Genomic DNA, 17,240 nt, shown 5'->3' on the forward strand with positions numbered 1-17,240 from the left:
TCACCGCCTCTGTGATCCAACACTACGCTGGTTTAATGGTAATATTTTGGCATAAGAAAAACTAGGTTAGAACCGGCCCAGTTTTTGACAATAAGAAACAAATATTAAACAGGATCAGGTTCAGTCATGACCCGGTTTTAGGAGTTTTGTCAAACACACCCTAAGGGGCTGTTTGGTTCCCTGTTTTTGAGGAAAAGACTCTTGAAAGTCTATCAAAAGTGTCAAAAGTGTCACTTTTTGGCAGGTTTTCAGCCAAAATCTTCTTTTTAGAAGAGATTCACCTCTAAAAGAGGCAAATTTGCTTGAAAGTTTGCAAAAAAGTGATACTTTTTGTGTTTTTGACAGGCTTTCAAAAGAGCATTTCCCTAAAAAACAGGGAACCAAACAGCCCCTAAGTTTCTTTCCATCAAAATCGATGCAACAAGTTTATACTTGGGGGTGGGGGGATGAAAAGTGAATAGTCTGGAGTAGTTTAGCTTTATGGCCATGTCATCATGAGACGTGGCATGTTTTTCTTATGTTTAGGGGCTGTTTGTTTGCCTAAAAAAAGAGGGAAATCAAAGAAAATGAAACCTATTTCTAAGAAAAATAGGTTTTGGGATTGTTTGGTTAGCTAAAAAAAGAAGGAAATCAAAGAAATGGAGATGAGATGAGATTTTAAGGCAAACGAACAGGCCCTTATTATAGAATGATGTGAGTGATTTTTTAAGAAAAATTGTTTTGATGTTGTTTGGTTGGCGAAAAAAAATAAGTAAATGAATTATAAGAAACCTATTTCTTGTAATAGGTTGTTTTCTTTTGCTTGGTCTCTTCTTAAAAATAAGAAAATAGATGAGATGAGATGAGTTGTCATTATATTATTGGATGATGTGACTCACACTTAAGGAAATTGTTTTCCTAGCTTTTTGGGAGGAAAACAAAAAAAATAAAAATGTTAATGAGATGAGATGAGTTGTCACAATCTTATTGGATGATGTAAGTGATTTTTAAATATGAGATGAGATGAGTTGAGTGATGTTGTGGATGAAAATAATATTTTATTAGATGTGGTGGATGGATGGATAAGTTGTTGGATGAAAATAATATTTTATTAGATGTGATGGATGAGTTGTTGGATAAAAATAATATTTTATTAGATGTTGTGGGTGAATTTAATGGATGGAAATGTGTGAAATTCTACTTTTTGAGATTTCTTAGTTTTCATTTCTATTTTTTGGTTTTTTAGGAAATAACCTAACAGGCCCTTAGCTTAAACCGACAATTAACGAATCCGATGTGGATCCTAGTAGAGTAGGCCCGATGTATTGTCCGGTGGTCCTTTCATTCTTGGATTAGAGCTTTTGTCTAGAATAAACATGCATATTATTTGATCACTTTATACTTTGTGCGTGCATTGCAACCGACCATGGTTCTTTGAAATGGATAAGATAACATGCTAAGATCCGACCGCACGAGCGTCGAGGGCACTAACACTACAAGGTAACCACATAATACACTTTTCTAAGTATTTTAGTGAATATAGTCAATCAATTTTTTGTGACTCGATCAGCATCTAGGGAACACCCTCTGTAGTAATATTGTATAGGAAGAAAAGAAAACGAGTTCACATATATCTTGAAACGTCATGTATATAATACTAATACATCTAAGATCTAACATTATAGTTACTATCGTTTTATTGGTGCGTTTATAATTGCATATTAATAGGCGACCTCGATGTTATATATGCCATGTAGAATTCTTGCCTTCCTACCTATATGATATATTTATAAAGCTTCATGTAGGAGTTTTCCCTTTATCTTTGTGTTGGAAGGTTGTACTAGATCTATTTTGCTCTTAGCGAAGTCTTTTTCGTTAATGACAAACCTGAGCTGAGTGATGGATCAGATAAACCGACGCGAGGTTGGGTCTCTATAACTTAGGGCATGTTTAATTGATAGGAAGTATTAGAAGTAAGAAGTAAATCAAACCTATTACTTCTGAAATTATGAATTAGAAAGTAGCGAAAGTACTTCTTCTTCTGTTTGTTTCGTAAAATTTTGAAGGTAGAGGAAATAATGTTTCTTCCACTTCATTAACTTTTTTTGTTTGGTAGCAATAATAAATATTGTTAGGAAGAGAAAAAGATGACTTTTCAGGATTTTATTTAGAGTATGAAAATATCCATATAATAACAAAATTGATTTTATTCCTAAATTGACTCAATTTCATCTACTTCCGAGGTACTTTGGAGCCTTGAGGGGAGGAAAAATATTCAAGAAGTAAAGATGTCATGTAGGTGCCATGTCAATAGGGGTGTCCAAAAAGCCCGTCGGCCCAGGCCCGGTCGGGTCGGAACCCGGCCCGGCATAGAAACCCGGGCCCGGTCGTCAGCGCCTGGCCCGGCCCAGAACAGTGTTTATCATATACTATATACTGCTCAGTCATATATATATTACTACTATAATAAATAGTACTATAACCCTAGTATAACTATACATACTCTACATGCATGTATGTGTGGTGTGTGTGTATTTTTATGTATAAGACAATTTGTTTATGTACGCCATTACTATAAGTATGTTTACAATTTGTTTATGTTATAATATATCGTATAGCTATTGTGTGTGCCTGTGTGTACAATCATATATAGCCCACATACGAGCATATATTCTGAGCACTGACATGAATACTTGGGCTACTTAGTATTCACATAAGTATATACTAAGTAAAATTAGAAGTAATTTCTCTCTTATATCACTGTATAGGTATCTCTTATATACATGTATTATATATGTCATAGAGTCATGCTCTCCTCCTTATATATGCTGTACAGTGTAATACTCTCTCTCTTATAATATGTATCCAATGTTATACCTCTCATCCCCACTTACGTATCATAAGATATATGATGTATTATATCAGGAGTATACCATGTGTACCCCTCTTTTATATAGTATACGTTATATATATAAGCTTAGTACTTATATATAATAGGAACTACTTATATGATATACTCTATCCTACGACATATAAACTACTAATATAATACTATATATTATATACTATATATAATATATAGTATATACTACCGCTGATAGCTATACTACTAGTAGTATAATAGTACTATATACGGTACTACGTACGGCAGTGTGCATACCCAACTGCTCCTCCTCTTAGTATACGTCACACAAAAGTATACCGGTATAAGTATACTCTCTCCTCCTCTCTTATGTAAGTATATACTACTGATAAGTATATTCCTCTCTTATATAACTGTATAATCGTATATGTTATATATAGTAGTACTAGTAGTAACTACTACGATACTTATATATATATATCATAGGTCAACTCATTATACTACTATAATCAATACTATATAACATATATATACTAATTAGGCTATATTTAGTTATATAGCGTCTACATAATAGTTTATGTTTACATATATGTTAACCGATATATAAATATATCTTATACCTCTTATTGTATCCTTATACTATTATAGTTACAATAACTTATATATGTACATATAAGCTTTATGTTTATATGCTGTGTTGTGTGTGTGTGTGTGTGTGGTGTGTTGTGTGTATATCAAATATACTAGATATAGTGTCAGCCTAACCTCATTATATATTAATATTACTGACCTAGGTATATACAGAGCTGAATAGACTATGTAGCGAAAAATGGAAAAACTGGTACCGAAGTTTGCTCCTAACCAAGCAACTTGGTAGTGATATAGGGCATGAATCTTGTCCCTACATCTACATTCGGACCGTTGGTGAAGGTGTTGACGGCTTATCTTCCCGAGGTGTGATGTAACCGGGGACAACGATTAGGCCACATCACCTACCAACGGCGTTGCTTTAAACACGTTGCACCGACTTGGTACCCACAAGGGTTCTCCATTTTCATATATATTAAATATACTTATAGCTACTTATACTATACGTCACATATATACGCCTCACCAGCTATAAAATACTCTATAATAACCTAGCTACTTCCGACGCGCCTATATACCCTACTATCTATTATCGACTATAGCTGTACGTACCGCATATAGTATATAGTAATACTATTACCTATATATACCCTGTATAGCGTATGGTACTATAGTACGTCAATATATAATAGCCGGAGAATGTACCAGAAGAGAGAGAGAAGAGAGAGAGAGGAATATGGGTAATGCTTGGTACAAGCAACAAAATTATATGCTTGGTATGAGGTGGCATATTATCCCCACCTCATGTCAACATGGATCCATATTCAATGGGTTGAATATGGTCCTCCCCAATTTGAATGACCGTGGATGGGATGAAGAACCACCCTCACCATACCAAACGCACAAAATTTGTGGCTTGGTACGCAAGATACCCATTTTTTTTCTCATAAACTATCTATTATTATTATAGCTATATATACAGCTAATAGCTCACTAGTATAAATCATCATATCCCGGTATATATATATATATAGTAAATATAAGACTATTATATATAGGTATATATATATATATATAGTATATATATAAACTAATATATTATAGATCTTATATTTTTATATATAGATTATGTTATATATAATTTATATTTTTTATATATATGTTTATGTATAATACAATTTGTTTATGTAATTTCTATAAGTACTTACAATTTGTTTATGTATAATATATGAATGACATGATTATTAATAAAAAAATAATTTTTATCATCTTTTATTTCTATAATTTTTTGTACTTGTAATTTATGTCATTTCAATTAATTAAAAAAATTTATGTTATTTTTTATAATTTTTATGTATATTTTATGCTTTATTATTTTTTTTTAAATAAAAAAACACGGGCCGGCCCGGAGCCCGGCCCGGGGTACCCGGGTCCGGGTCCGGGCTCCGGTTTTGCTCGGTCCGGGCCCGGATTTCAGGGCCGGACCGTGTTGGGCCGGCCCGAATGGACAGGTCTACATGTCAACTTCTAAGGAGGTATTGGAAGTAGCGTTTTCAAAGAAACAAATATATTTTTTTTCTCGAAAGTAACATAAACGGTGCTTATTTCATTTACTTCACATACTTCATAGCTACTTCAATGTAAACAAACAGACACTTAGGGCCCGTTTGGATAATGGAAGTATTGGAAGTAAGAAGTAGGTTATAGAAGTAACTTTCAAAACTATGAAGTAGGAAGTAGTGGAAATAGTATTTTTTTTTGTTTGTTTCATATATTTTTAAAAGTAATGGAAGTAGAACTTCTTCCTCTTCATTTGCTTTTTTTGTTTGGATAACATTTGAAAATATTATTAGGATGTAATTAACACATGTTGCTTCCACAATTTTAAAGTCATGCCACGCTCTTTAATTTGATCTAGCACATTACAACCAGTTTTATGCCGCTATGACCCCTTACCACTTGAGAGCAAGAAGAATCCTTTAACCACATGTCTTCAAAATAATTGTTTACCCCTCGCCTACAATGAGACTACGGATTACCATAAATTCCTATGAATCTCCAATTTCCCTCCTCCCTCGCTCCTTTGATCGTAACATCAACGTGATATTTAGACAAAGAATTAATAGACAAATTGTTCTCTTCATCCCAAAAAAAGCTGGCCGACGACCATCACAAATTACTACAAAATAATTGTTAAAATTAAAAGCAATTTTATCAATAAAAAGTTGTTAGAAGTAACTAATAAAGGAAATATTAATAATAAAATTATTTATTTTCTAATTAATATGCATTTCAACTACCTCCGAGCTACTTCTGGGTATTAAGGATTGGAAAAATATATTGAAAGTAAGGATGACACGTAGGCGCCACATAAGCATTTAATGAACTATTGGAAGTAAGTTTTTCAGAGAACCAAACATTTTTTTTTTGCTTGGAAATAGCAGAAGTAGTATCTACTTCTTTTACTTCAGCTACTTCATAATTACTTCCGTGCAAACAAACAGACCCTTAGCGAAGTCAGTAACTAGTCACTATCATTGAGGATTACCTTGTTGCAATTGATGTAGCTTGGTGCATCAAGAACTATATGCATCACTTGAATCATAAATACAATCATATAATTGTAGAATTGGCGACACAGCGATGAAGTTCGAATTTTTTGAAGCAGTGAATATTTTGGATGTTGCACGGTCGACCGCGAGTGGCGTTGTGGTCGACCGCGAACGTGCACAACATAGGGAAAGTCTCTGGACTTTTCGCGGTCGATCGTAAGTGGCGCGACGGTCGACCGGCAAAACCCTGTAGTGTTTTTTGGTTTTGTTCGTTGGATCCGGTCGACCGCGATGGGTTCGACGGTCGACCACGAGTCGGATCTGGACCTGCTTCGGCTTCCTACACTGTTTGGGTCTCCTGTTTTATATAAATAGGAACACGATTTGTTTAGGGTTTATTGGATCATATTGATCACTTTTGGGGTAGCTTGAAGGAGAGTTTTGAGCACAGGTTTATTGGATCATATTGATCACTTTTGGGGTAGCTTGAAGGAGAGTTTTGAGCACAGAAAAGAGAGTTTTTTCTGAGCAAATTGTTTGAGGGTTTTGTGAGAGATTTGAGGGTTTTGTTTGAGAGGTTGGTTTGAGTGATCTTGTAATCTCTATTTTATACTCTCTTTCTCTATAGTGAAAACTCATCTCCTTCTTGCTCGTGGATGTAAGCAATTTGCCGAACCACATTAAACTTTGCGTTTGAGTTTGTGTCATTATTGTTTGATTTGAGTTGCCTTCTCTCTCGGTGTTTGGTTTGGTTCCTTGGAACACAACAAGCGGCTTCTACGCACAACAAGTAGTATCAGAGCCCAACAAGTGGTACCAGAGTACATCAAGTGGTATCAGAGCTCAGGCTACGCTTGGACTATTTGGAGGAGTAGATCACTTTGAAAGTTTGGGTAGGGCTTCGTTTGGAGTTAAAGTTAGGATATTTTTGGTAAAAATTCTATCTTTTCTCGGTTTTGGATATATTCTTTAGTTTGTTCTGCATTAGTTGTTGGTGTGTTAAGGAAGATGACTGGGAAAGAATGTATTTCAGGTGTTGAGGGTGGTTCTTCTGGCGTGAAGACCATTCAAAATTTGAATACCCACTCTATGAAGATAGATGTTGAGAAGTTTAATGTCACGAACAATTTTGGATTATGGAGATGTGAGGTTTTGGATGCGCTGAACGCGTAAAATTTAGAAGATACTTTGGAATTGGATGGCAAGCCAGATGATATTGATGAGAAGGTTTGGAAGAAGATGAACAGAACGCCGTGTGGTGTGATTAGGTCTTGTTTGACTCAAGATTTAAAGTATGATGTGATGAATGAGACTTTGACTAAGAAGATTTGAGAGACCCTTAAGAGCAAGTATATGACCAAGAGTGTGGAAAATCACTTGTATTTGAAGAGGAGGCTTTATCGCTTCCAATTGAAGAAGAGAACCTCCATTGGTGATCACATAAACCACTACACGAAGCTTCTTACGGATTTGGTGAATGTGGATGTTATGATAGAGGATGAGGACAAAGCTTTGTTATTGTTGAGTTCCTTGTCAGATAAGGAATATAAGACCTTTGTTCTTACCCTAATTAATGGGAAGACGTCCCTTTCGTATAGTGAGGTCACTGCTACACTTGTGAATTATCAGCTTCGAAAGAAAGATAAGGAGTCTACAAGTGACACAACAGCAGAGGCATTGATCGCAAGAGGGAAGAATCCAAACCAGAAGAATGGGAAGTAACAGTCTAGAGTAGGGCATATTATAGTTGACAAAGATCAGTGTGCTTGGTGTAAAGAAACTGGTCATTGGAAGAAAGATTGTTCAAAACTCAGTGATTGGATGAAGAATAAGTGTAGGCTGTCTAAAAATCACTGTAGATAGCTTATCCCCCGTCAAACACTGATGATGGAAGCTACAATCTGACGACTTCCAGAAGGTTACAATTTAAAGGCTTTCACGTAGATCGATGAAGGTTACAATCTGACGACCTTTACGATAACTGATGAAAGCTCTAATCAGCAGCCTTCACAATCAACATCGGGAGTTACAATCTGACGACTCTCGTATTTTCAAGGAGCCAAGATGAAGATTACAAGATGTCGGTCTTTGCAACGTTCCAACAAAAGAGAGCACAAATTGATGGTCTCTTCATATCAAAACGCAGAGGTCATCCCTACGTTACACCATCAAAACACAGAGGTCATCCCTGTGTTACTATATCAAAACACAGAGGTCATCCCTATGTTACAACATCAAAACGCAGAGGTCATGCTCGCGTTCCAGAGTCAAAACGCAAAGGTCATCCCCAGCATTCAAGTCCAGACGCACAGTTCATGGACTCAGAACGTAGAGTTCATGCAGAGCCCAACTCTGCATCTCAGGTCCAAAACACGGAGTTCATGCAGAGCCCAACTCTGCGCCTCAGGTTCAAAACACAGAGTTCATCTCTCGTCCCAACTCTGTGTTTCAGATTTAAAATGCAGCGCTACCTATGCGTTCAGCCACCAAGATAGGCCCAACTCTGCTTTTTTGGTCTAAAATGCAGAGTTCGGGCCCTGAACGCTATTTTTAGCGTTTGACTCGTTCAAAGCACGAACTGAACGGTTTCAAAACCGTTTTCCCATGATTTAGGGAGCTGTTTAAGGGGGCGGTTACACCTCATTCAGCCCCACTTAGGAGCGAATTAAGGGGGCGGTTACACCCCTTAGTCTCCTATAAATAGGAGTAAACTCAACTGAGTCCAGGCTTTTTGGATCTTTGAGTATCTTGGAGATCTAGAGATCGACTTCTTTGGATCATCTTCTCGGCAGCAGATCCTCTTCGAGCTTCATGCAGCAACAAAGTTCTTAGAGCATTCCCTTGGCTTACAAACCGATTTCGGTTAAATTAACTCTTTCATAGAGTTTCAAACTTGCTCTGAGTTATCAACTCGTTCAGAGTTTCAAAATTTCTTTGCAAGTTCTCCATAGCGTCAAATCGTGAGGAGAAGACTACGTTCCAGTGACACAAGACGTTCAGATCGTCAACGGAGAGCAAACTCGACGCGAGCATTCGAGTGAGGCACTCCATCGCCACCGTGAAGAACCCAGAATTAAACAAATGGGAGAATTCAGATCAATTATCCTCTCTTTTGTAATCAAAAATTCAAATTGTAATTAAGATCGAGAGAATACAAATCAAATTTCTTTCATTCTTTTTACTATAAATTTTCCACCAAACAATAAGCAGAAGGGAAAAGAGAAGTAATCATCATCAGAAGCGAACATCATTATATCAGATGGTAATCTTTCTGACTCATCTGTTTATTTGCTTTCTATCAGTCCCACAGGTTGCTATTCGGAGGAATCCGAGTGGATGTTGGATAGTGGTTCGTTAGTTTTGAGAAGCTGGAGAGTGGTGTGGTGTACATGGGTGATAACCGTGCATATCAGATCCTTAGGATATGAAGAATTCGCATCAAGATGTATGACGAGATAGTTAGAGAGTTACATAGTGTGACATATGTTCCTTCTTTGAGGAAGAACTTAATCTCGATTGGAGCTTTGGTTTGAGAGGGTTTTAGAGTTCGTATCGAGGACATGATTCTCGAGATTGTGGAAGACTCTCGTATTTTGATGAAGGGCGTCAAGAAGAATAACCTGTACTATTTGATTGGGAATACGGTGACAGGTGGAGAGCTGGCAACTTCTATTGATTCGACTAGACTGTGGTATTTGAGGCTTGGTCATTCTAGTATTGATTTGAAAAAGGGTGCATCGACCTGCAATTTGAGGTCCATTGAACACTTTGATATGAGCAAGAAGATCGAGGTGAAGTTTGGCACCTCTATTCACCGCACGAAGGGTCTTTTCGATGGAGTTCACGTGGATATTTAGGGGCCTTCCAAGGAGGCATCATTGGGAGGTAATAGATATTTAGTTTCTTTTGTTCGTGGCTATTCTAGGCATGCTTGGGTTGCAACCAAATCCCGATTGGATAAAGTCCTAGTAATCTCCAACAGACTAAAGAAGTATGAGATTGGCAGAAAGGTGAGCGTACTTCATTCTGATTTTGGTGGGAGGTACAAGAGGGATCTTTTTCTGCATTTGAGCCGAGCTTACGGTAATTTGAGACACTTTGGTGGACAAGAAATCTTGGAACAACGAGATGAGATGACAGATTTGGTGAGATGCTCCTTGCTAGAGGAGGACCGACGTTTGATGTCGAGCATTGATTCTGGTGTTGAGCCTTCGACATATTCGGGTCATCTTGGTCATAGGTTGTCGACTGCTACGATTGGAGGTAAAACTCCATTGGATGTTTGGTCTGGTAGTGTCACTTCGGTTGAGGCTTCGATAAGGGAGCTAATTGACTCTCAGCAGGTAGAGAATTTTGGACAGACCTTAGATGTATCACAGTGAGTGGAGAGTGATGCTACTTCATATTGGATAGAGATTACTCCACATACTCCAGATCATACTGCATCGTTTGGAATTCCAGCTGAGGTGACACAGTTAGAGATCACTTGGATTTAGGTGCAGATGATGGGTTGGTTGATTGGAATGCAGCTGGTGGATATGATTTGGATACGGCCATTGGTTCACCTCGGGTGGAGGTGTTTGATTTGTTTGACTTTGGGGCCATTTGGAGAGCTATCAGCCGCATATTTGTTGGTAAAGAGTAGAGAACTTTTCTATTTGTTTGAGGGCCTTTGGATGTCATTTGGAGAACTACGTGAATGCTTGATTTCTTTGGCAAAAGGATACGTAGGCAGTCATTTATGATGCAGCCGATTTGATGGGTAAATACCAACATTTGGAAAGTGTCCGCATTCTCATTTGGGTCTCGACTTGTTGTGGATTGAGTCCGTTATTATGATTTTGTTTTACTTCGTACTGGACGCAACAAGTGGGACATTTATTTTGGTTGGTGTCGCTCAGTTTTGGGAAGACTTTGCCGAGGTGGGGAATTGTAGATTTGGCGACACAGCGACGAAGTTCGGATTTTTTAAAGCAGGGAACATTTTGGATGTTGCACAATTGACCGCGAGGGGCGATGCGGTCGACCGCGAACGTGCACAGCACATGGAAAGTCTCTAGACTTTTTGCGGTCGACCGCAAGTGGCGCGGCGGTCGACCGGCAAAACCCTATAGTTTTTTATGGTTTCGGTCGTTGGATCCGATCGACCGCGATGGGTTCGGCGGTTGACCGCAAGTCGGGTCTGGACCTGCTTCGGTTTCCTGCACTGTTTGGGTTTCTTGTTTTATATAAACAAGAACACGATTTGTTTAGGATTTATTGGATCATATTGATCACTTTTGGGGTAGCTTGAAGGAGAGTTTTGAGCACTAATTTTTTTTGGTTTCAGTCGTTGGATCCGATCGACCGCGATGGGTTCGGCGGTTGACCGCAAGTCGGGTCTGGACCTGCTTCGGTTTCCTGCACTGTTTGGGTTTCTTGTTTTATATAAACAAGAACACGATTTGTTTAGGATTTATTGGATCATATTGATCACTTTTGGGGTAGCTTGAAGGAGAGTTTTGAGCACAGAAAAGAGAGTTATTTTCTGAGCATATTATTTGAGGGTTTTGTGAGAGATTTGAGGATTTTGTTTGAGAGGTTAGTTTGAGTGATCTTGTAATCTCTATTTTGTACTCTCTTTCTCTATAGTGAAAACCCCTCCCCTTCTTGTCACGTGGACGTAGGCAATTTGTCGAATCACGTTAAACTTTATGTTTGAGTTTGTGTCATTATTGTTTGATTTGAGTTGTCTTCTCTCTCGGTGTTTGGTTTGGTTCCTTGATGCACAACAAGTGGCTTCCGCGCACAACAATAATATATATGTAATAGGATAATTTAAATAAAAGGTACCGTGAATATCTAATATTCGCTATCTTATAAAATTAATTCCAGCGTCACACACACTTTATTTCTCTTTAATTTTTCCTCGAGAATGATATCTTAGGAAATTGTAAACACAGCTGATATTCATCTTTTCTTTTTGTTTTTCTTGATTGTCGTTTGCTGGCGAAGAAATAATAATAATAATAATAATAATAAATTATCATTTTCTAACGAAGTGGGCCGGACTATTGGGCTATTGGCCCCAAAGATGTCTTAAACATGAAAAAATTTTGCGATCAGGTCCGGGTTGCTCTTCGGTGGCCTACGGCGCTTCAGAAGAGGTCGGGCCGTTTCGGATCAACAGAACCGGTTCCACGCTCTATCTCAACAAGTTCTCATGGAATAGAGGTAATTTATTAGCGCAACATTATTGCTTAATTACACATTATCCTCAGTCGTCATAATCTTCCTTTGTTTTTTCAAATTTTATTTGGAAAAAAAGGGTAATAAATATTGTACAAATCGTGCAGAGGCCAACCTTCTGTTTCTTGAATCACCGGCTGGTGTGGGTTTCTCTTACACAAACACTAGCTCCGATCTGAAGACCTCCGGCGATGATCGCACTGGTACAATTATCAATTTCTCTGTTGTTTTTATGTAATTAATTAATTAATTATAATGACTAATTTTGGAAGAAAAAAAAAAGATCGGTTTATTTTTGCAAAGTAACACTTTGGTTTTTGCGATGCATATTGATTGCCTAACGCAGCTCAAGATGCGCTTGTATTTCTCATACAATGGATGGAGAGATTCCCACAGTACAAGCATAGAGATTTCTACATTGCTGGAGAAAGCTATGCAGGTTAGTTAAACAAATTGATCCTAGAGTGACAAGTTCTAGCTCTTGAAGAGTAATGAGGAAGTTCACATGGAAACTTGTTGCTAATTTATGACGAGGAAAAAAAAATTCAAAATAGACCGATTTTGCTAAATATTTAGCAAAATCGACCATTTTGCTAAATATTTAGCAAAATCGATCTCTTTTTTGCCAACAGGCCAAAAAGAGGCCGATTTTATAAAACGCCTAACTGAAAACATACGGGACTACTAGTCTCGTATGTTTTCAAGGGCACTAATCTCCTAGAAAACATACGGAACTAGTAGTCCCGTATGTTTTCTGAGAGCACTACTTCCTGATTAGCACACTAAAAACATACGAGACTACTAGTCCCGTATGTTTTCTGGGAGTTGTTTTTTTTAAATCGACCTCTTTTTGGTCTGTTGGTCAAAAAAATATCGATTTTGCTAAATATTTAGCAAAATGGAATCGGTCTATTTTAAAAAAATTCCTTATGATGATGATCAGGGACGATCTCATATTTAATTAGTTTTGTTATTTATCTTCTTTTCGGGGCGTGTTGTGATAAATTTGCTTATTTGCAGGGCACTATGTACCTCAGCTGGCGAAGAAAATTCATGATCACAACAAAGCTTCTTCGAATCCCTCCATCAATCTCAAGGGATTCATTGTCAGTATATGCATTTACATCTGTGTTTATCTAATTAGAATTCTATCTACATGGAGTTACTTTAATGCTAAATGGTTAAATGCAATACCACGTACTAGGTATTACAAACTGGATGAGAAGTTTATTTGAACTGAACTGAGCTTCTTTTTTTTTCCCTCCCAAAAGGATATTTAGGTCACTTCAAATTTTGAAGTAACAAGGTCGGAGGATATTTTTGACGGAGAGTGTAAAGATCAAGGGGAACTTTGTGAGACACCCCACAGTTGAGGGGGGGTTTTCTCAAATTTTCAAAGTTTCAGGGATTATCTCCAAGAACCCTAGAATTTTCGGGGGTGTATATCAGTTTGGAAAGGTTTTCTCTACCGTTCAATAAAGAAATGATTTTCTATACTACATATAACAAGGGCTTGAGGCCGGAAATTCTAAGAATGTGGATGTTGGTGAGATGAGATTTGGTGTTTTATCAAACTTTCTTCAGCATTCGTCTTCCTCTTCTGTTTGAGAAAGATTGGCATCACTAATTTATCATGTTCTCGATGTACGTGCGTATCATCCAATATATGCAGCCAAGATTTTTTTTAAAATTTGTTATCCTTTGTCTCTCATCCATGTTACTGATACATAGCGTTGGCATTCATGCTTCAGCTAGCAGAAAACATTGAGAGGCAGCCTTAGTTAGCAGGGTCTTATGCTGCATTAGACTGTAAAGCACAGAAGTTTCTGGAAATTTTAATATGTGTGATCAAATGTTCCAAAGGGTTGCGCATTAACTTCTTTGCAAGAAGTTTCTTTACGTACAGAATCACTCATCATTGCACTGCTTCTGTTTTGGTTTGATTCACCAATTCCTTTGTCCTGCCTTTTTCCAGGTAGGCAACGCAGTCACAGACAACTACTACGACAGCCTTGGCACAGTCTCCTACTGGTGGACACACTCCATGATCTCAGATCGAACCTATCGATCAATAATCTCCAGTTGCAACTTCACCTCCTCAAACACTTCTCATGAGTGCGACCATGCAATGAACTATGCCATGAACCATGAGTTCGGCGACATCGATCAGTACAGCATCTATACTCCCTCGTGCCCTGCTGCCACTGCCTCTTCGTCTTCCAACTCGACATCTCCGTTCAGGTTCAAGAATACTCTACTTCGAAGAAGACGGTATGGATATGATCCATGCACTGAGAATTATGCTGAGAAGTATTACAATCGGCCAGAGGTTCAGAGGGCAATGCATGCAAATTTGACCGGGATTCCTTATAGATGGACTGCGTGCAGGTCTGTTTATTTTCTGCTTCTCTTTCGTGACGTGAAGGAGTATGTTTCTGGATGAGTTGATGACTTGTTTTTATTTTCGGGTAGTGACGTGCTGATCAAGGAGTGGACGGATTCGCAGTTTTCTATGCTGCCTACGTACAAGGAGTTGATTGCAGCAGGGCTAAGAATATGGGTTTTCAGGTAAGATCATATTGTAGGCCGTCTCAAGTTTATTTCAATATGTACGATAGTTTATATTAGTATAACAAAAATAAATAAATAAATAAACAAATAAATTGAGGATGTTAGAATGTTAAAAAAAGAAGGATTAATCACATATAAACCCCCTTTAATATAGCCCAATTGCGGATGGACCCCCTGCAGTTCTCTTGATGTGGATAGACCTCCCCGGGTCAAAAAAATTTGACACTTCTAAGCGACAAAAATTTGTCCACTCAGGGTGATCTATTTGAGCTTGGAAAATAGCCCAAGGAAGCTATCGGCAGTTCGGCACTAGGAGAACTGCAAGGGGTCTGTCTGCAATTGGGTGATAGTACAGGGGTTCTATCTGCAATTAACACTAAAAAGAATGAACATAACTAGTTTAGGTCTTTCTGAAAATGGATGAACATGTTAAAGAATACTGATTATGAATTTTGTGAGAGAGAGAGAGAGAGAGAGAGAGAGAGAGAGAGAGAGAGAGAGAGAGAGAGAGAGAGAGAGAGATGGACATGTTACAAAACAGAATGTACAGATGCTTGCTTTCATATGGTTCCTAGTACCAATTTGTGCGGTTTGTCTATAATCACCCAGCTTATATACTTCCTTGAAGAAAAATATGATTCCTCAATCACATGTCATTCATGAGTACTGCATTTATCGGAAATTCACCACCATAGAGAAAAAGGAAAATATAGCATTGCTAAGATAAAGGGTAATGCATGGATCCATAAAATTGTTGCGGTAAATAGTAATATTAAGATTTCATTAGAAACTAGAAATCATGCTTATTAAACTAATTCCTGATATCTCGATGTTTTTCGTCAAATAGTGGAGACACGGACTCTGTTGTTCCAGTAACTGCAACGAGGTTTTCAATCAGCCATCTCAATTTGAAGGTCAAGGTCCCTTGGTATCCATGGTACTCCCATAGACAGGTAATTATACTCACTCCTTACATTACTATTCTATGCGATAAATGTAGTAACAACACTCAATGAGACGTACTTGTTTCACGTTTATTAGGTTGGAGGATGGACTGAAGTTTATGAAGGACTTACATTTGCGACAGTAAGAGGAGCAGGACATGAGGTCCCTCTATTCCAACCAAAGAGAGCATTTCAGCTGTTTCGATCTTTTTTGACAGGGAACCCATTGCCCAAGTCCTAGGAGCTCCCTCTTTCTCTCTGCAACTGTCTTTCCATCAAAAGGAAAACCAATTTATGGATTGATCATAAGGTATAGAGATGTAGAAGCCACTTACAGATATCTGGAATTGTTCGTTTTGTAGCCTGAAGGATATCAGAAAGCTGGCGTTGGCACTGATAAGTCTTTCATGAGCACAAAAGTTTCTCCCATACAACTCATGGGTCATAAAATTGTAAGCAAATTATTTATTGAACTTTTGATTTGCTTCTTTCCGCAGTTCATTATTCATGTTAGTGCACTGCTGTACTTTATCAAACATGAAGAGCATATATATTTTTTGCTCATTTTTAATTAGCCAGAGCTACTGACTAGTACTCAAAATTGTTATTGTATCATTGTTAGCATTGCAATCATGGCCTACTTACAGCAAATTGTGCTGATAATCAAGGCTAATTGATTTGTGTGGTCGTTTGATTGTAGCATCCTTGCGAATCACTAATTATATTGTAGCACATATGATTATATAAGCTCAGAGGCATTATATGGAATCATTAAAATGTGAACACAACATTCCAAATTTTCAATAAAAATTACTGTAAATTTATGCGCAAATCGTTCTTTATGTAGAAATCATTACATCTAATGAAGCCACGGGAATTATCGTCACAGAATTTGGCCATTCACGTTGTATGGATAAGGTTCATCAATCGCTCATCACACTCTCAAGAGGAAAGTCCTATGTCTATTTCGGCCAGTTTCAGGTTAAGCATCCAAGCTCAAAACTAATTAAAAGGTTATGTATCAAAAATCCCAAATACTCATTTCATTATTACAAGCGTGGAACATTGCAACATATAGCACCATATGTTGCTCTTATTAGACAGAAACAAGAACAGTACGGAAACACACATCGGACCATCAAAACAATCACTCAGGTGGTTATAATAGAAGGAATAGTCAAGGATCTCCCACCTTTAATATTGGCATTAGTATCAGGAAAATGTCCATCCTCAGTAATCTCCGACAACTCTCCGGCTTCTGAGACCTGAACAGGGAATGGGAGCAAATGGCCAGGGAGATCCAAAACTTCATCTCCTACAAATTTCTCCCATAAATTCTCTGAAATTTGCTTCACCGTCCTCACACATTCGATGCTTTCAGGCTCAAGAGCTGTATGATGCAAGTGTGGGCGGTGGCTCATGAAGTGTTCGTACCATAAGGACATCCGATACCCGTGCACGAGACCACGGGCATGCCTGTGGCCGCTGTTCAAGTGTGCAGGCTGGTATGATCCG

General features: G+C 37.9%; 2 protein-coding genes across 2 annotated transcripts in view; one reads left to right on the forward strand and one right to left on the reverse strand.

Moving 5' to 3' along the window:
* LOC109843980 (serine carboxypeptidase 24) overlaps window positions 1-16,388 on the forward strand; it is a gene marked incomplete at its 5' end in the record, with an annotated part of 19,360 nt that extends 2,972 nt beyond the window's left edge. Inside the window, 8 exons of the mRNA XM_020412985.1 lie at window positions 12,088-12,195; window positions 12,318-12,413; window positions 12,557-12,649; window positions 13,231-13,316; window positions 14,186-14,598; window positions 14,683-14,778; window positions 15,629-15,734; window positions 15,823-16,388. Of these exons, the coding sequence (XP_020268574.1) occupies window positions 12,088-12,195; window positions 12,318-12,413; window positions 12,557-12,649; window positions 13,231-13,316; window positions 14,186-14,598; window positions 14,683-14,778; window positions 15,629-15,734; window positions 15,823-15,966 (1,142 nt within the window). The remainder of the gene's footprint in view (window positions 1-12,087; window positions 12,196-12,317; window positions 12,414-12,556; window positions 12,650-13,230; window positions 13,317-14,185; window positions 14,599-14,682; window positions 14,779-15,628; window positions 15,735-15,822) is intronic.
* Window positions 16,705-17,240, reverse strand: part of LOC109843981 (phospholipase D alpha 1-like) — a 4,560-nt gene continuing 4,024 nt past the window's right edge. Inside the window, 1 exon segment of the mRNA XM_020412986.1 lies at window positions 16,705-17,240. This exon segment is cut by the window's right edge and continues 28 nt beyond it. Within this exon segment, the coding sequence (XP_020268575.1) occupies window positions 16,877-17,240 (364 nt within the window). The 3' untranslated portion in view covers window positions 16,705-16,876.

This window comes from Asparagus officinalis, chromosome 5 (genome assembly GCF_001876935.1).
Source record: "Asparagus officinalis chromosome 5, Aspof.V1, whole genome shotgun sequence".
NCBI classification, from domain to species: Eukaryota; Viridiplantae; Streptophyta; class Magnoliopsida; order Asparagales; family Asparagaceae; genus Asparagus; species Asparagus officinalis.